At 41.9% G+C, this 20,096-nt stretch overlaps 1 protein-coding gene across 2 annotated transcripts in view; it reads left to right on the top strand.

Annotated features, from left to right (window-relative positions):
- bicdl1 (BICD family like cargo adaptor 1) overlaps positions 1-20,096 on the top strand; it is a 137,683-nt gene that overhangs the window by 77,010 nt on the left and 40,577 nt on the right. The window contains exon 4 of one of the 2 annotated variants that reach the window (XM_034169715.1): positions 13,464-13,475. The exons of the other annotated variant lie outside the window; for it this stretch is intronic. Within the exon in view, the coding sequence (XP_034025606.1) occupies positions 13,464-13,475 (12 nt within the window). The remainder of the gene's footprint in view (positions 1-13,463; positions 13,476-20,096) is intronic. 2 annotated transcript variants of the gene reach the window in all.

Below are 20,096 nucleotides of genomic sequence, written 5' to 3'. Positions count from 1 at the left end.
TGCGGGGATGGCGATGCAGTCATAGTCAGGGAGTTGATGGCAATGCCGATGAAGGTCGTTTGTTGACTGGGAACAAGAGAACTCTTTGCAAAGTTCACTGTGAGTCCTAAATGAGAGACATGGTTCAGTAGAAGAGCTGTGTCATTGTGCACCTGCTCCTGAGTCGGAGCGCAGACAAGCCAATCGTCTAAGTAGGGTAGGATTCTTAATCCAAGAGCTTGCAGTGGGGCTAGTGCTGCAGCCATACATCTGGTAAATGTACGAGGGGCAAGAGAGAGGCCGAAAGGAAGCACCCTGAACTGGTATGCCTGACCTTCAAAAGCAAAGCGGAGAAACTGCCTGTGATGAGGCACCACTGGCACATGGAAATAGGCGTCTTTTAAGTCGACACTTGTGAACCAGTCTCCTGGTGTGATAGTTTGAAGGACATCTACTGTGCGGAGCATGTGAAACTGCAGCACTTTGATATAACGATTCAGACGTCGGAGATCGAGGTTAGGACGAAAGCCGCCATCCTTCTTTGGAACAATGAAGTAAATTGAATAGAACCCCCTGAGCTGGTCTGATCTGTGAACTGGCTCTATGGCCCCCTTCTCTAGGAGTTCCAAAATCTCCCGTTGTAGGGCAGCAGACTGCACTGAGTTGGAAACAACAGTCATTCTCACCCCATTGAACTTTGGAGGATGACATCTGAACTGAATTCTGTAACCTTCGAACAAGGTTGAAATGACCCATGGGTCTTGAACGTGAGCCTCCCAGTGGCTGAGTTGATTTTGTGAAAAACGGCTGGGGGCCAAACATTGGCAGTTAGACCCGACCACCTCTGCCTCGCATCCCTGAGGCCCTCTGGGCGCAATTACTGGAAGCTCTGCGAAACCGTTCAGTTCTCGGGGGTCTGCCCGTAGGCTCACGAAAGGCAGGCTGCTGGGAGAGCTGGCCCTCAACTGCAAAAGCACGTGCAGCTCTGGGAGTCGGCAGAAGCCTGGATGTAGAGTGAAAAGCTGTAGCATGTCTGACTGGCTGAGGTCTGGAAGACCAGTGTAGGTCAACAAACTGTTGCCGAGATTTACTAGCCTCAACAGCACGCTCTAAAGTTTGTTGGGCCGCAGGTCCAAATACTTGGCCTGGAAGAACTGGCAGTGAACGGAGTGTGCCTCTGCAGGATTCGGAAAGGGGGGACTACGCAAGCCACACCTGACGTCTAGTGATGGTAAGGGTTGACATCAGTCTGCCAAGCACTCTGGACATATAAGCAAAGGTTTGGAGTGAGGCATCACTAAGACTTTGCGTAGCATCATCAACCTCTGCCTCCCTCAAAGACTTTGAGAGGGCAAGGGCTAAATGGGACAGTGAGTTGCCTAGGCGACCGATGCGAGTAGCTATGTCATAGCTTTTGGTGAGGAGGTCATCAGTGACCCTACACTGAGGGCGTGGGCAGCGGGCATCCGGCCGAGCAGCATCAGCTGGAGCCACAACCAGGTTCGCGATAATGCTGTCAATGGCGGGCATACGGTTCAGACCATACTGCGCTGAATCACACATAGAGCTAAGGGCTCTGCAGTCCTGTGATAGATGGGTCAATGATTTGGGGTCCGCCCAACATCGGTGGAGCTCCTCGATATATGGTTGTGAAACTGGAACATTGAACTCAGGCTTCTGAGTGACTTTGAAAAAGGCACTTGAAGCGGTGGTTTCCGCAGGGGGATTGTCGACCCCAAGCCTGGATAAAGCCAACTGAACAGCTTGCTTGACAAAGGATAGTCCAGGTCCAGTTTGCGGCATGGACTCTGCCTCGGAGGTATGAGAGCCCACTAATGAGTGGCTTGGAGAAAGACTCCTCTCATCCTCATCCTCCACACAGTTTATGTCACTTGTCATGTACAAGGAATCAGTTGCAGCAATAGACATGACATCGTCCTCCTGCTGAGTAACTACATTGGTCTGATCAGCCTCATTAGGGACAACAGGAACTGTCACTGCATCCTTAGGCTGTAGATTCAGAAGCAAGGACTTAATCTGAGCAAACTCAGAAGTCAGCGGTTCGACCTTTTCAGCCAAAGCATGGTCATGAGTAACCTTCTTAGCAGAAGGGGCTCCTGCATGTGGGCGTTTACGGCGCTTTGGGTCCTTCCTGGGGCTGGAGGCCAAAGTCGCACTAGATATTCCACTTTCCAATGCCGCAAGTCTAGCAGATCTCTCTGCCAGTGGCATGCTGGCACAATTAAGGCAGGCATCGCCAGTCAGGGCTTCCCTCAGGTGTCCGATCCCAAGACAGGAGGGGCAAAACATATGTCCATCATCTGGGCTCAAGGGAGCCAAACAGGTACTACAGCCATGCAACAAAGGCCCTGTCAACATTGTGGACTGCGTGCAGATGGCTAACGCAAGCCCTGATGGTTACAAATGGAAAGACAAAGCGTGAATCACACGCAGTGTAAATAGTAACACGAGGCACAGAGCGTGAAGCACTCACAACCGTCGGCTTGACACGAGGCACGGAGCGTGAAGCACTCGCAGACTCGACACGAGGCACGGAGCGAGAAGCACTCCAGCCGCAGACTCGGCACGAGGCACGGAGCTTGAAACACTCACAGTGTAAAAGCTAATACAAGGCCCGGAGCGTGAAACACTCACAGCCACAGTAATAACACGATGCACACAGCCGAAAAAACTCACAGCCCAAGTGCTAAGTCACTTAGAGCAACGAAGACAACACTAGCTGCTAGCGGAGCTGTTAAACTTAGCAAATGGCGGCAGTGCAAACAAAGTACTTCAAGGAGTGGAAAACACTCACGGCAAGCCCAACACAGTACACTATACTGGTTCTGATACACACACTACCACGTAGTTAACGGGGTTAGCGACACAACTAAACAAATAGCCAGCTTTCATCGAAACAACACAGCTAATGTGCACAGAGGAAAATATCCAGCAGGGCAGCGGCAAGGCGCGCACCCGGCGATTAGGAAGGTGTACTCACGACAGGCGTCAAAGAATAGAAAAAACGGTGAAGCCGTGTCTTGCACCCTCTGGAGGACGTGTGCAGTGCACGTAGCTCCAACCGAAGGTGGGTTGCGAGGCTACAAGCGAGAGCGGCAATTGCAGCTAAATGCGTTCTCAACCTCTAAGAATGCGAGAATGTAGAAAAGAAGCAAGCACTGGGTGCGTCTGGTATATAAAGACAACCAGTGACGTCACCCAGGTCACATTCAATGGTGTGACTTTGTTGGTAGATATTCTCGACCTCTGTGCTGCGCACATGTAGTTATCCAGGTGCTAAAGCACCGCCCTCTGGCGGTCAGGAGGAATGAAATAGAACACTGGAGCGCAGACAACTTAGATTAGATTTGGATCACAAGGAGAATTAGCCACACAGCAACACATATTATTACAGTCAGTGGCAGTTCTTGGTACGGGCGATGCGGGCCACCGCCCAGGGCACCATTTATGGGGGGAGTGGTACTGTGGGCACAATCACTTTAAAAAAAAAATCATCTCCACTGCAAAATGGTTTTCTTGTCAGTGTGTGTAGAATTGTCAAATTGGCGCCCCCTGCAGGCGGCTGCTGGGACCCCTGTTTGCTGTCTGAGAGAAGCAGTGGGTGAAAGAAAGGGGAGGGGTGCGCGGGGGACAGTTCACCTCTGAGTTTCTCTGGTCAACTCCAGTCGATCGCATGAATAGAGAGTGAGAGAGCAGCCGGTCAGAGAGAGGTTTATTCAGACCCCTCCAGCAGCTTTTTTTTTTTTTTTTTTTTAAAGTGACTAGCGAGAAATCTTGCGACTTTTCCTGGTGTTATTGGAAACTTATTTGAAAACATGTATTTCTCCTTAATGAGCAGCAGCTGCTTCCATGGGAGTGGGTCCCTCCCTCATCCAAAAGCACTCACAGTAGTGTGTCTTGAGAGATTGGCAACATGATGAGTCAAAAAAAAAAAAATGGTCACGTGACTCATGGTGCCATCTTGGTTCCAAAATAGCGTTTGCTATTAATCTGTCTGCATGTAAATTCAGCTATTTTATTTATTTATTTGCTGAAAATGCCAGGTTGCTGTGCATTTGGAGGCAGAAATAGACACAATGAGGGCTTCAAGATGAAACGATTCCCTTCAGATCTGAAAAGAAGAAAAATTTTGGAAAATAAAGTCAGCCGTGTGGGATGGAAGAGACTTCATTGTCAAAGCTTTGCGAGGTTAATTTATTGTTCAGTCCCATGTACAGTAAAACTCACCAAAATCATCATCGTATAAACTGGATATTCACAGTCACCGGACAAAAAAGTCCCAACACCATAAATAACAGATTTTGTATAACGGATTTTCATTCACATTGGATAAAATGTTCAGTCTGATCACAATGTATTTCCATTAAAAACCCAGACCAGTCTGGACGTGCACAGTAACAGAGGTACAAATTAAAGTTCAGCTCTGACACTCGCCGATTTGAGTAAAGTGGGACCTGAGTAATTTCTGTGATTAAAAGCCCGGCCGTTTATTTTTTCACACTGTACGCAGACTCGGGCCTGCAACTTGACGTGCACCTGTTAAATCAGACACAACAGCCTGTGATTTGACACTTTTCTTCGTCTGCCATCATATTTTAATAGTTTTTGCAGTGCGCACGCTGATTACAAGCGGATCAGAAATGTCCTCAACTTTACAGCACGGAGTCGGTAGAAATAGGAAATTGAACAGCTTACCTTTGAATTGGAGGTGATGACTGTAGAAAGAAAAGCTTGTTGAGGGTCACATTAATCCATAATAATGCATAATCCAGCAGTGGAGAACTTTAATACTGTCACACATGTCATTGCTTGACACAGAGTTACAGAGCTGCAGAAGCATACATCAGGCTTTAAATTAATGAAATAAGTCATCATAAATTGTACATTAATGTAAACTTGATAGCTTCACTATGTTTATATTTATTTTGATAGCACCTGTACCTGGATGTGTTGCTGTATGTGGTTAAATGATTTTGAATGAATGAATGAATGAATGAATGAATTTATTTGGCACACAAACTCAACAGTAACAAAAAACTGATACACAAGACAATTCCACCATGACATGTGTGACCAAAAGGAGGTGAGCAGAAGCAAAGCTTATAAACGCCCACCCCTTATATACATACAAACATACATATATACTTACTTTACATAATTATTGTATGGCCTTGCCTTACAATATAAAGCGCCTTGGGGCAACTGTTTGTTGTGATTTGGCGCTATATAAAAAAATTGATTGATTGATTGATATATACTCATTACCAACCCCCAGAGCAAGCAAACAGGCGACAGCGGTAAGGAAAAACTCCCTCTGATGTATTGAGGAAGAAACCTCAAGCAGACCAGACCCTAAGGGGTGACCCTCTGCTTGGGCCATGCTACAACATTTAATACAACACAAACTCAAGTCCCGTCATCATAAACATCTCTAGTGTAGATACATACATATATACACATACCTACATACATATGCAATGCGTGTGATTTTATACTACATATTTACAAGATAGAAAAACAAAGTGCACACAACTAAACAATGATCAACAAAACACCCTAACCCTCAACATCCTTCCTCCTCCTTATACCTAGAAAAAAACCATGTGACTATACCGCTGCTTAAACTGGTTCATGCTTGGACATTGCTTGAGCTCCACCCTCAATCTGTTCCACATCCTCACTCCGCAAAGAGAAATACAAAAACCTTTTAATGTTGTACGTGCCCTTTGATGTTTTAAGTTAAACTCCCCCCTCAGATTATAATCCCCTACTCTATTAAAGAACATGTTTTTAATATTTCCAGGAAGTAAATTGTTTATTGCTTTATACACAATTTGTACTGTTTGAAAATGAACCAGATCAGGAAATTTTAAAATTTTTGATTTTAAGAATAGTGAATTTGTGTGGTCTCTATAACCAGTATTATGAATTATTCTTATAGCTCTTTTCTGCAGTATGAATAATGGTTGTGTTGTACATTTATGATTATTGCCCCAGACCTCTGCACAATAGTGTAAATATGGTAAGATCAGTGAGCAATAGAGAATGCGGAGTGAGTTGTGGTCCAGAATGTATTCAACTTTGTTCAGAACTGAAATGCTTCTTGACAGTTTGCTCTGTATATGTTTTATATGAGACTTCCAGTTTATTTTATCATCAATTATCATCCCAAGAAACATAGTTTCATATACTCTTTCAATATCCACCAACACCCCTGTACTTGTAACTGTATATACACATATTTTCCATTTTAAAAAACATTGAAAACATAAAATGTTCATTCAGTAGTTCAGCGCAGTTGGAAGCAAAATGGTGCCATGTTATGAGTTGACGCTGCTCTCTCAGTAGGAGGCCGCAGTCTCGTTTGAACCCTCTGTGATATCGTGGGATTTGACCACTTACGGGGGAGATAGAGCAAGATCCGGGCACCCCAGCTCTAATGGCAGGGGGGATGGAATTAGTGCAATGAAGTCATCTTGGTTAGAGATGCACCGATCCCGATACCAGTATCAGGTATCGGCCTGATCCCATATTCCTTTACCATACTTGTACTCATAAAACATCTCCGATACTCCATGACCTGATTCTGTTTTCCCAGCAGTGTGATGTCAACCTCTCAATGTGGGATTTTCACGCACACAATTTCTGGACTATAAGCCACTACTTTTTTCATACGTTTTGAACACTGTGGCTTAAACAATGATGCAGTTAATTTATGTTTTTTACAGGCTTTCATGTGTAGCATCAGGAAGAATATAATATGTGTTTTAGGATATTTGGAATTATCACTTGTGGATAATTTTTCCTCAAATACTGGGGGCACCACCTATGACTGAATGATATTATAACAAGGTTATAATATCGAAGATTTTAGGGTCAGTCGATAGGAAATATTAAAATCAGTCTCTAATCTTACAGTCGCAAGTTCTACATGTTAAGTCTGACCCCCTCTGTAAAACATACAAAATCACAGACAATGTCACACGTTTAAGATATTTATTTAACTCAGGCAGGAGTTAAATAACAGGACATATCACAGTAAGCACTCTGAGGATGATGAATTTCACTGAGCAATTATTGTATGATGTTCAGATAATTTGGTTTAGTTGCGGGAGTTTAAGAATGAATTCCATCTTAATCATCAGGAAATTTACTTTGGTATTTATTAACGTGAGATAGTTAGTGACGGTGATTAAAATAAAGCCACTCTGTTTTTTTTTATCTCACACCGTAGCCCGGTCTTACTTGGATGCTGTGCAGATCAGTCTCCGTAGGTCATGTGCTGGGAATCGTCTCATTTCAGTCGATGATCCGTCCATCACACAGCTGCTTCAGGGACCTTGACAAAGAGACTCTGCCGGTCACCCCGCCCGGTTTCGTTGCTTACCGGGGACGCTTTCCGTTGTTAGGCTGTGACTTGCGCGGCGGTTCAAATTGCTGTTGACGTCTCAGCTGACTTGGACGTTTTTATCTCTGCAGCCCTTGTAGTCTTGGATCGTCAGAATAAAGGCTTGAGTGTCTTTATTTTTCTATTTGCCAAAACAAAAATTCGTCTTTCGTCGTCATCTTTGGAAGCCGGATCAAATCACAAAACTCGAAACAAAAATAGTTGACTTTGTAAGAAAAATGTTTGCGAGATGAATTTGGAGTTCAAGAAGAAAAAAGTTTTAATTTGAAAAATCACAAAAGGAAGTTAAATGCGCCTGCGCATTTAACTTTACAAAAGTTGAGCAAAAGTTATCTGTAGAAAAAGGAAAAAGTAATGTCTTGTTGACACGCACAAAGAAGAAATAAGTTTACACAGCACGTGATTACATACAAAGGGTCATAAAAAAAATTTGGATGGCTAGGCAGCGTCTCGAGACCCAAGAAGAGAGAGCTGGAGGAAGAGAGAAGAGGAAGCAGAGCAAGAGAGTGATTCCCCGGAGGCGCCTGCTTTTAAAGGATTAAAAGCTCCACTCCCAAGAATTCTGTGTACTGTCGTTTTCTTCTTCGTTCCTTTGTCTAGTTTTATAATAAATCAGCGTCTGTTATTCTTAAATTCCCACTTACAAACCAAGCAAGTCCTGTATTGCAAAACTCTAGTAAACAAGGTCCTTAGAGATATCACACACACGATTATATATGAAAAACCACATTAGATAAACTTTCTGCAATCTATGATCAGAGTACAAAGCAACAGATATATCAATTTCATGTGTGAGGTTAAACGATCACGTTTGTTTCCTTTTCGTCTTTTTTTTTCTTCTTACAGCAGCAAACTACACTTTTTAAAGGTGCTTAAACTTTATAATTAGTTACATGCCCTTCCCCACTTTGTCCAGCAGGGGTCACTTTTGGTTCACGGACTGGAAGGGACTAGGTTTTGGATTTCATTGTAAAATGTTGTATTTTTCAATTCTGCATCGATTTGAACCAGACAAACTGCAGTGTGATTCCCAAGTTGATTGCAGTTCGTCTGTGGTACGATTTTACTTGAATCTTGTTGTAAAGACAGAGTTTAGACTTTGGGGGAAAAGTAGGTGTTTCTGGGGTCTGTGTTTTTTAGATGAGAAAGGAGTTGGCACATCTGGTTTCAGGCTGACGAGATTCACAGCTCCGTGAGGAATGCACTTTAGAAAATCTTAAATCCAGTTAGTGGTGGGGGTTGATGACAGTTGGCCATCCTGTGCTATGGTCAGGAAAGCCTCCTTTTGGCAACTTGATATTTCCCAGATCTTTAACTATCTTTGAAAAAAATTTTACGGCTTTTTATTAATGCAAACTTAGGAGGTTGTTGAATGGTGGATGCAGGCTTCTCGTTACACATTTAATTCACTTATAAGTTGAAATATGTCTGTCAATGCTGTCCACTGATCGGCTAAAAGCTGCTGTCCATCATGCAGAATAAATTCACACACACAGTAAATAAAAAGTCTTACCTGTTCGTTTCAGTGGAATTCATCATCATAAGATCTTGAAGAAAAATAATCCACACAAAACCTCCTGAGTATGGAAAACGACATCTGAAAATACTTTAATTCTTCATGTGGCTGAAAGAAGTTCCTGTGATACCGCACTTTGCGTCAGTTCCTCCATCAGAACTCAGATCACGGTTTCACCAGCGGAGATTGTCCATCAAGTTGGTGAGTTTCAGCCCTTTGTGTGGATGTTCAGGCCAAAGGGAGACCGGCTGGGGCACTACAGGTGTAGTCCATTTGCGGAAACTCTGTGGCGCTGTGTTTGGAACCTCCGCTTGCCTCCACAAGCCACAATTTGGGAAAGAAGTTGAGTCACTGCTCCCTGTTAACGGCTCATTTACCATAGGCTTCAGGCTATTCTGTCTGAACGCAAGGTAATTATCCCATGATCCACAAAGAAGAAATAAAATAATGTTACTCCGTTTTGCCTCAGCGTGTCACGGAAATGCCGCACAACACTGTAGACCACAGTGTGCGTGTGCACGCACACCGTAGTCAGCAAAATTACATGTTCCATCTTTGGAGAAAAAACCATTTACGGTTTGTATTTGTGTATGTTACCTGTACGTATTTAATTAAAAGTTAAAAAAAACAGTGTGGAGAGTGAAAGGCTGTTTAGCTCAGTGTCACACATTGTAGATAAAAACAGAAACAGTCTCATAGCTGATAACACAGAGAAGCTTCTTTTCATTAAAAAGAATCTGCCCTCACATTTTCAAAAAAGGCTTTTAGTCCTCACAGACGTAAGTAAAGTTAATGATGGACAGTTTCAGTTCAGTTCCTGGTGTTTTATATTATGTAGTACTGAAGTCCACAGGTTACATTTAAGTGAGATGTCTGGCACTGTCATGTCTGTTAAGAGACACACAATTAATGTTAAGGGCCACTTCACGCATAGTACGAATACGTATAATAATAATAATAATAATAAGAGGAAGAAGAATAACTCAGGACGACTCACAGCAGAACAGCTCGTATGAGTGAATCACAAAAACATCGAGCCAACGGGCAGGCATGCACGATGCTTCTGCACAGTGCGAGCAGCTGCGCGATGTATTATCACATTGCTGCTGTGAAGAAAAATAAATAAAAAATACAAAAAATACATGCTGCGACAGTTTCATGAACACTGTGCGAGCTGCGCTGCTGTGAAAATAAAAAAAATAAAAAATACATGCCACCTACGGTATTCAAATCTGCACTTTTCAAAAGCTCTGATTGCCAGTCAGAAACGCTACCATCGCTGTCCTGTAAAAGGTGTAGGAAAATTAAATGCCTGATATCAAGAAGGACATGGACATATTAAAAAAATAAAACCACACACCATATAAAAACACCGCATTTTACTGAATCCCTCTTATCAAGCGAACAATACAAGGATGGTGATGGTCTAGTTGTTAAGGTGTTGGGCTTGAGTCCAGAAGATCATGGATTCAAATCCCCGCCTGACTGGAAAATCACTAAGGGCCCCTGTGCAAGGCCTTTAATCCCCTATTGCTCCCGGTGTGTAGTGAGCGCCTTGTGTGGCAGCACCCTGACATCGGGGTGAATGTGAGGCATAATTGTAAAGCACTTTGAGCATCTGATACAGATGGAAAAGTGCTATATAAATGCAGCCCATGATCTGTCTGTTCCTCTGTAGATGACCCATGGTCACAGACATACATTCATGAAATGACATGAATGAGAAGCAGGGCGCTCTTATCATGTCCACATCTGCTGGCGGCATGTCCTGGCCAACACGCATGTCTTGTGGATGATGTGCTGCAGGACAGACACCACGTCATGTGGAACAGAGCTCACATGGGTGGCATGACATTCAGATCACCCGCTGCGTGTTATGGTCCAGTCCGGATCACCCGGGGTAGCCTGATAATGTGCGCGGCGTGCACACGCTCGCTGCAGCCCATTGCAACAGTGATATGTGTTTTTATGTATGTCCACATGATGACAGCAAGCAGACACGCACATCACAGTGAACAGTTGTTAGTTCATGTCCATCCAAACACGGTACGTGTTCCCCACCCATGACGTCCAGAACCACAGATCTCCACAGCTGCTCCTGTCAGCGGACACACCCCCTGTCAGTTCATCGCACACACCGTGTCACTGTGTCTATTCGCAAAGCCACACTCGTGGGGCACTTAGACAAATTTAACATCCAGCTTGACAGTGATCGTCTGCTGCTTGTTACTTGGAATTTGACCGACACCTGCAGCGAAAGGGTTTGATGGGCTCACAGCGCACACTGTCTTTCAGCCACTGGTGTGTGCGAATAGTTGTAGCAACAGGTGTTAGAGGCAGCTACATATTGCATACAATTCCTGCTTCATGCGCACTTCATGCACAGTTTGACCAAATTTGCACTATGTGTGAAGGGGCCCTAAAGGACAATTTGTTGGAGTCAAAAAGTGATGCTACATGATTTAAGTGAAATTTTTGTAAATAAAATTAAGCTAATGATATTTGTCACAGTTACAGTCAAAAAGTAAGGAACAACTGATGATTGAAACATGTTTTCAGAGTCATAATAAAACTGTAATGGTATCATTAAGTATTCGTATTGGTACTTGGTATTGACGAGTACTAAAATGTATGTACTCGTACTTGTACTCAGTCTGAAAAAAGTGGTATCGGTGCATCCCTAGTCTTGGTGGTAGTTTGTTAGCCTTCTTGCTATGATGCTTGCTAAGTTGGTTTGTTTATATTACAATAATTCAGTCTTAACAAACCCGAGATCTAATTTCACCATAGAATTCTACTCAAAATGGTCAGAGAAAATGTCAGGCTTTTTAAAATTATTATTTTACACACTGCTAAATGGCATAAACTGCACTTTGTCAGAGGGATGTACTACTACTACTAATAATAATAATAATAGTAAATTATTTATTGTGAAGTAAATTGGCTGAAGCAGAGTTACAGGGAAATAAAGTTACAGGGAAATAAAATAATTCTTTAACTAGTGCAAACATAAATTTCTGTTATTTTTTTGGATGGATATTTTAGGGGAGAAATGTCAAATATTAACGTGGTAATGTGTGTAAAATTAACACATGCTTTAACAGAAGAATGACTCATGCTTGTAACAAAACTGTTCCAAGTTTAGTTATTATTTATGTCCATCATTTGGGTTAACGTTGGGGCCTGTAATTAGCTGTGTATTTTCATATTTGTAGGTAGTTTCAAAGACAAATATTTGCCATTTGCTACAACTCTATTTTGTGACAAAGCATAGTTTAACCAGTCATAAATAAAAGTGTGCCAAGAAGAGAATTGGAGGCAGTAACAAAGGAGCTCATTGTTCCTCCCTGAAAGACAGATTAATAAAGCGTCTAATGACAGATATTTAGCATGTAAGAGCGTGTGTATTCAAATTTACAATTCATGGAGGTTTTGTATAAGAGGTATATTGTAGCCTGTGGTCTTTTGATGTCAGTTTCAATGGCACTTTTAGGGGCACTTCTAAAATATAAAAAATAATAACAACATAATAAAAATGTCTGTTTGTACAAAACTTTGTGGGTTTTTTGGGGGGGTGGGGGTGCTCGGAGGGGGTCTCGCCCAGGGAGTAATTCAGTGTAGAAACGCCACTGATTACAGTGAATCTAGCTATAGAGACCAAAACTGTTTCTTGTTTGTTTGTTTGCTTGCTTTTTTGTACCAGTCTGTAAACATCTCTAAAGTTGGACATTTTAATATGAGCTTCTATGGAAATCTGCTGACTTTTGGATCTAGCCTCAAGCAACCATTCAAGGAACTGCAACTGTTCTGGATGGCTTCATCTCAGTGGGCTGAGGAGCAGGCCTACCAAAATCTAGACCAGTAACGCTACCTGTCTGTGTCCAGTCTTAGTTGGGGACATAACCGGCACTGAACTGCTTCCCATCCAGGCGGAATCACAGACTCCCATCTGCTTCACACTATCTGGGGAGACGTGGGTCTCAGGGACTGACATCTGTCAAAGTTGACATATTGATCTCAGAGAAAATAGGCTAAAAAATTTTAGCAAGACTTGTATTATTGCTGGTGTTTGGGGGGTGGGGTCCAGTGCTGCTTATGTCCAAACATTACTTTCATATGTCAAACTGAAGTCAAAGGTAAAAGATGCCGTGGAGGCAACATATTTCTTTGCTTTTTGTTTGATGATTCCAGTTGTTTAGTTCAGTTCTGGTTCTGTTTCAATGGGTTTCAAAGATATATTCTAATGGAGTTTCAGCCAAACAGATAATTACAGTGCCATTCAGTGGTGTTTGTCCACTGGGACAATTATCTTGATTACCACAAACTGTGTGTCTGGAAGCTGGAGGTGGTGACAGTACATACATGTGGATAAAGTTGTTAATGTGGTCATCGGGGCAAATCCCCACACCATGTTTCTGTGTTTTCTACAAATGCTCCATTGATCATGTTGAATTTTGACATGTGGTTTATCTTGTCCTCTGTCATTTGTTCCCTTGTCTTTCCTTTCCCTCTCACCCTCCTCGTCTCTGACTGGAGCAGCAAGGGCTAGAAGTGAGTTTGTGCCGAGTCCGTTGCTCAGAGTGCATGCTGCATGTCACAGTTCTCTTTTCAGTTCTGCTCAAATCCAGATAAATGTGTTCATGTTATTGTTAAATTCCACAGATCCAACACTTCAGCAAAACTTTACAGCAGAGACATAACCTAAAATCGCTTTACCTTTCATGTTGTCACCCTAAATCAAAGACAGTAAGATCTACCCTGAGTATGAACAGGAATCGCACTCAGTGATCAGGATGTTTGGACACAGTAGGGACGGACCCGGTCCAGTATCAGCACCGAGTCCAATATTCACATATCTGATATCAGAGGGGCAGGACCGATCCACCTACTCCTCAAAGCCCTCGTCATGAAGTGGTGAGTCTGATGGCTTCAGAATCATCAGGGTGGCAAATATAAAAATGGCCTTTAAAATTGTAGTCAAACTACTGGCAACAAAAAAAACCTACAATTTGTCCTTTTTAGATGAGCAGAAAGGTGTGTTTGGGCTGCACTCCGGGTTCTATTTTCTAAGGTGTCACACACACACTCTGGTGCATCCTTCTGTCAAAAAAGGCTTAATTACGTATAGATGAAGCTCCCTGACAGAAAAAAAAAAATAAATTATTGTAAACTTTGGGTGTATTTAATGAATTAACAGTTGGTGAAGAAAGTGTAAAAAGTAAACTGCAACTCTTCACTTTTGACTGATTGTATGTATTAGTCATTATTTTACTGATTTGTTTTGTTTTTTGGGGGGTTTTTTTTCAGAATCAGAATTTAATTTATTTCCAAATAAGTTCTCACATACAAGGAATTTGATCTGGTGTCATTGGTGCATAAACAACAATAAAATAACATAGTTTTGTAAGAAATAAACAAGTCAAATAGACAAATGGGCAAGCTAAGTTTACTGTCAAATAGATATGGTGGAATGGGGCTGTGCAGGCATGCAGATGAATAGTACAGGGATGATCATTCTGTACTTTGTGGGAGTGGGGTGGGGGAGGCAGGGTAAATGGGGGTCTCTGGCATTATTTATAAGTCTAGTTGCAGACAAAAAGAAGTTGTTTTTGTGTCTTGAGGTTTTATTCCTGATGGACATCAGCTATCTGCCAGAGGGGAGGGTAACAAAACATTTGTGTCCTGGGTGAGAGGGATAAGCCACAATCTTCCTTGCTCACCTCAGGGCCCTGGAGGTGTACAGGTCCTGTAGGGATAGCAGATTGCAGTCAATCACCTTCTCTGCTGCATAGATGAATGATACGCTGCAGTCAGCTCCTGTCCTTAGCAGTGACAGCAGCATATGTCCAGAAGACCCTTGTACAGGCTTCTGCAGTGGTAATGTCACCAATCACAATCACTATAATTTGTATTGCATCATTTATTTATAAAAACATGGGGGTTCTTATGCTTAAATAAGAAAATTCATGAGATACAACGTCACAGACAGGTAACTTCACAAAATTCTTTTTTTTCTTTCTCCCTTTCATGCCATAAGTGCCAGTTACTTGATTTGTGGGCAGCCAACGCAGTGTTCTGTGAACCTGGTCACCTGCATCAGATCCCCCAAGAGAGCTGAGACACTGACTGTAAGAAATAGGGAGTGGACAGAAAAGTAAATTAATAATCATTACATGATGTATGATTACATCAGGTATGAAATATTTCTAAATTCATCAATTTACAGCCATCTGATATTTGTAAGTCTAAAAGAGGAACTCACAAGCTTCTTTTCAAACTCAGGATCTTCAGGTTTGTGAGTGACATAATGCCATCAGCTCCTCCTCTGTCTCACACTGCTTGCCAAGGACAGTCTCAGTGTCCTCGGCCTCAGCAGCAGCACTGGCAGTTCCTCTCACCAAAATACTCCTTTGCAAGGCCAAGACCTCTTTCTGCATTTGTAAAATTTCATCCAATTTCATCATATTTTTGGTGAAGCCTAGACCTGCAAAAAAAAAAAAAAAAAAAAAACAGTATTTCATCATTTTATGTTCTTTGTACCAACTAAAGTACCTGAGTAATGATACCATAAATTCTCTCATGCAACCTTAATAAATTGGACCTATATGGGGTTTTGCTGTTCAATTTATACTGGAAATACTTGATCTATTTATACAAACAGGAAATGCAGGGTGTCCCAAAAAAGTGCCACAAAATCATTTGACTCTAATTCTGCAACGGCTAATCTGAATTCTGCTTGGTTTTTTTTTTTAGACATCAAGATATATGTGAGTTATTTCTTCTGATGTAGTTTGAGACTGATCCAATGAGGATGCCACTTACAATCGCACCAAAAGGGAAAGGGGTGGAATTCTACTTTGAGACCAAATCAATCATGCAAACCCAGTGACAATATCAGTGTCATTCTGCAGTTACAAAAGCTCCAGACAGAAAGACAATATGGAGGATTGTAAAGAAGTTTCAAACTGATGGAACTGTTCACAATGTTAGCAAAGACGATCTGGCGGAACCAGAAGAGCGGTGCACATATTGAGCACATCTTGTGCATGCCAAAACTCTTACAAATAGAGGTGAAATTAGAAAGTAACACCAGAGATAAAAAATCCCCTGAGATATGCTTCAAGATGACATGACAGATATCAGTATCCAACAGTATACAGAGTTTCTTTGGCTTTATTTTTGTGGCACTTTTTTGGGACACCCTGTACTAGATTTATGAGACTCCCTGGCATGAACCATGGTCAGGCACAATGTAATCCTTAGCTGGTTAGCAATGATGGACATTAAAGTACCTCAGGTTTAACCAGCACATGGGCACAACTTCAACCGAGTCTTCTCCTAGAAACTCCATGACAGCAAACATTGGGGAAAGCCATCTCAGATATTCCAGGAATAAGGTAAATACAAAGTGCTCAATATTTAGATTACAATACAATGCATCTAAACGTAATTCTGTTAGTAGGAAGACTACAATTTTGTTCTATACAATCCATTAGCATGCCAGTTAAATAATATATTAGACAGGAATTTTGCCTGTATGTGTGCAAATTGTTACTAAAATTGGTGATACACCGCTAACAACACAGCATTTTCCCCTTCATTCTCCTCAGTAAGGATTGCAGGTTTCTTGAGCCTTGTTTGCGATATTAATTCCATTCTAGCATCTCTAAATTGAGCTTTGTGGGCACTAATGATTTTAGAATCACAGGGTTCAACAAAACAGGGTTGTGTCTTGAGATATACTTGGCATGGAGACATTTTGTGACCATCTTTATCTTGCTGTCAGGCCTCCACAGGAACTTCACAGCATTTTGAGGCTTTTCTTTTGCACTTTAAGGTCAACCAGAGATGGCCTAATAGACAATGTGCACTGACATCATATGCAATTCGCGGTATTGTGTCCGCAGCCATCCTGGACGGCAAGCTCCGTGTACACACAGCATGCCCGATGCTGGATCATCGGTGGACGGACAAGCTAATTTTTCCAAGCACTCATAATATCATGAACATCAGATGATGTATTTAGAGAAAATACAGAGAATCAACATGGATCCCTAAATTATTTCCCTCGAGAAGTTCACCAGTTTTATCGACTTTGAGCGGAGGCCAGATATTTTCAACTACTTTAGCAATACTCCATCACCCTATTCAAGGAAGCCCTGCAGGCATATTAAGGTTTGGGTGGCTAAAGCTTCTTTGTGGCTGGATGGGTGCAGAATGTGATCATCAGTCGGGTTACTGATGACATCTTCGTAATAAAAACTCGAGTAGCTACAGCAAAAGTCGCCTGTGTCATCATAAAGTGTCATCATATAAACCGGATATTTGCACTCACTGGACAAAAGCAACAGTCCCAATGCTTTTGTATGGTTTTCCTTGTAATAAACACTGTATATAACGGATTTGTATTACAGATCTTCGCTCATATTGGCCAAACGTCCTGTCTGACAGCAATGCATTTCTATTAAAAACCCCTCGCATGTACCAGACAGAGCGGTCTAGAGGTGCCCAGTAACAGAGGCACGAAATTAAAGTTCAGCACTGACGCTTACCAATTCGAGGAAAGTGGGCATCGTATTTTTGTGATTAAAAGCCCAGCTGTGTATTTTTTTCCAGATGTAACACAGTGGTAAACATATCACTGTCCCAACTTTTTGGAAACATGCTGCAGGCATCCATTTCAAAATGAGCAAATATTTGCACAAAAACAATAAAGTTTATCAGTTTGAACATTAAATATATTGTCTTTGTGCTGTATTCAATTGGATTTAGGTTGAAGAAGATTTGCAAATCATTGTATTCTGTTTTTATTTACATTTCACACAATGTCCCAACTTCATTGGAATTGGGGTTGTACAGGTGCAGATGATAGATGACAGGTGTGTGTGTAATGAGCTCCGTCTTGTGGCACCTGGAGGAGCAGGAGGGGAGGGGGAACAGAGCAAAAGCTGCACAACAGCTAACCACAAAGACAAGTATGACATATGTACTTTAGTTTTTCGATTATTGATGCGAATTTAAAAAGTCTCAGAAGTATCATCACCAAATGTGAAAAATAGGGGTGTAGCAGTATAGAAAAATCACAGTACACAACATTTTCAGTACAGTGGAAACAAGAAACTGTCATGGATCAGAAGCACTAGGGACACTAAGATAATTGACCTCTTTGAAGAGTAACTCTGAAACACTGATATAGGGGATTTATTAACAACTAGAGTGCAAACCTCCACCAACACTACTTTCCAATTCCACAAAATTTTACTTTGAAAAAATTTTCAAGGTCAAAGTCCTGTTGGAAGGGGCTTTTCATAAGATAAATTAGATGTGATAAAATGTCAGGAGTATTTATTTAGTTCATACACTTGAATCAAAGTTTTTTTCTGTATTGTTGTCAGTTTTTTTTTTTTCCCACGTTTTCGGTTTCTGAATTTTTTTTTTTCCAGATCATTTGACAGAGAGCATTTATTATCTCTGCTATGCACAATTTGTCATTGCTTTTTGGCACTTTGTTTCTGACTAATAACTGGAAGACTGACAAACAGGCATAAAATTGGAACCTCCATCCAATTTTGGTGGTGTAGGTAAATCCATAACAGAAAATGAGAGTGACTGAGGCACTTTTGATTGAGATATAATGTAAAATGCACAACAAATGGGCTTTTCAATATTAAATTTAGATGGCCACAAAATCTGTAATCTGGATCAGAGCCGGGTCAAACTTTGTCAGTCGATAAAGGATTCCATCCCACATAATGCAGATATGAAAGAAATTTGATCTTTTTTGACATAGATATGAATTTTTGAAAATTCATTACCATTATGTTCCATGCAATCTAAACTCAATAACTCAAACACCTCAATAATAAAATATAGTATCTTAGGACTCCTTCACACATAGTACAAATAAGTACAAATCAGGGCGAATCACGGTGAAACAGCTCGTATGAGCGAACCACAAAAACATTGAGCTGACGTCGGGACGGACACGAGCAGCTCCGATTTTTCATGAATGGCATGCTATTCCTCCTTTGTGCGTTGGTCAGCTTCAATTGTGTTATGTGTGAAGGGGCCCTTAGGGAATGATGTAAGGCTCAAGGAGTTAATAGGAGCTCACACACAAACAGTAAACACATGCAACAACACGGAACAAGAAAACTAAGAACAATGTAGCAACAGGTTACTCGCCGAGAAGACCAAAAACACTCTGACAGTGCGCTTCAACAAACCCACCCCACCCCAGCAATTAGCTCCCTAACGAGCTACATGGGGGAGTGGTGAATTATGCACAGGTGCACACACGGTCACCAGGGAATTACGAGGTAAAAAAAAAAAAAAAAAAAACACGTGGAGGAAATGTAACAAAAGAACGGACAGCAAGCCAAACAGAGAAGTCAACAAACCCGACTCAAACTAACAGGAAGGGAAGATCTCAAAAGTCAAAAACTAATAAGGGAAAACAGTAAACTAAATGAGCACTTGAATGCAGAGGAGAGAAACCACTGGGAGGGAAAACACACAGAACTGAAAGACATGATGAAGCAACACTTAAAACAGCCAGAGGAGCACCAAGTCTACGTTCCCTCCGGGCGCTCTGATGTGGACATGGATCATAACAGAAACTCAGTATGAAACTGCTGGTTTGTTTTGTATTTGTTTCTGTTGTTTAAATTGCGGGGGCATAGTGACCTGGTGGTTAGCACTATTGCCTCCCAGCACAGTTCCACATCCAGTTGTGGGATCATTTCCCACCTGGTCCTTTCTATGTGGAGTTTGCATGTTCTTGCCATGTCTGCATTGGTTCCCTCTGGGTGCTCCGGGGCCCAAATTGCAGAAAACAGACCAGGATGAAAGGTAACAATTTATTGTAGTAACAACTCTGATAGATAAATGTACAAAGTCGAGGAACCGGTCACTGGAAGAGGGAGAGATCAGCCAAAGATGAGGTGGATAATGTGGGTTCCCAAACAAGATGGTGAACAGAGAAGGAGCCAGAACCAGGCAGGACCAGGTGGCTGCAGCAGAGCTGATAGAACCACAAAGGTTGTGGACACAGAAAATAAGTTAGCATAGGTATAAAATGTAGGAACACAAAAAGAGTTCAAATTAAGTGAACTAGACCAGATACCCTCCAGGCAAAACTGAGTTTCCGGCATTTGAATGAATGAAGGCCCC

Source organism: Thalassophryne amazonica, chromosome 5, assembly GCF_902500255.1.
Source record: "Thalassophryne amazonica chromosome 5, fThaAma1.1, whole genome shotgun sequence".
NCBI lineage: Eukaryota > Metazoa > Chordata > Actinopteri > Batrachoidiformes > Batrachoididae > Thalassophryne > Thalassophryne amazonica.
The sequence above is the reverse complement of the archived record's forward strand: the minus strand, read 5'-3'. Positions and strand labels throughout refer to the sequence as shown.